A 586-nucleotide genomic window follows, 5' to 3' on the forward strand; every position below is an offset into this window, starting at 1 on the left:
CAAGGTGCTGCGTAATGCAAGCCGCTAGTTCGGTAGCATTTGCGCATGCGCCGTAGGGGAAAAAAACCCCCACTTTAATTCGGGTTTCGGTGTTCGGGCCTGCTGTGTGGGGAAGCCGCGATGCCGGATTATTTGGGGGCCGATCAGCGCAAAACCAAAGAGGAGGAGAAGGAGGATAAGCCTATCCGTGGTAAGAACTTCACCCCCAGCATATAAACCCGGGTCCCGATAAGGCGACTGCCTTCACACGACCCTTTTGTTACACCAGGTCGAGTGAAACCTCCCCGTAGAAGCGTACACGCAAGCTGGCTGGGGCTGCTTCACGACGTGTTTGTGGGAAGCCAGCTTGTGATGCCGTTTCTTGGAAAGTTTAAGGCGAAAGGCCTAAACCTGCCATCAGTGGGTGAGACGTCGGCGGCAGCTCAGGAGTTCTTGGCATCCATGACGGCCTTGGACTTGACCCAATTAATTCATGCCCCCACTCACACGGGTGGACACACGCTGGATCTGATTTTTGTCTCGGGCCAGTGGCAAAATGATCTGGTATTAGGGGAGATAGTTATTGAGCCCTTGTCATGGTCAGATC

General features: G+C 54.1%; 1 protein-coding gene across 1 annotated transcript in view; it reads left to right on the plus strand.

The window, feature by feature from the left end:
- The window catches only part of LOC107299806 (26S proteasome regulatory subunit 7-like), a 12,004-nt gene continuing 11,418 nt past the window's right edge, over positions 1-586 (plus strand). Inside the window, exons 1-2 of the mRNA XM_015829144.1 lie at positions 1-190; positions 269-399. Coding sequence (XP_015684630.1) covers positions 121-190; positions 269-399 — 201 coding nt within the window. The 5' untranslated portion in view covers positions 1-120. The remainder of the gene's footprint in view (positions 191-268; positions 400-586) is intronic.

The sequence above is a fragment of the Protobothrops mucrosquamatus genome, unplaced genomic scaffold (assembly GCF_001527695.2).
Source record: "Protobothrops mucrosquamatus isolate PMUCROS unplaced genomic scaffold, P.Mucros_1.0 scaffold5499, whole genome shotgun sequence".
NCBI classification, from domain to species: Eukaryota; Metazoa; Chordata; class Lepidosauria; order Squamata; family Viperidae; genus Protobothrops; species Protobothrops mucrosquamatus.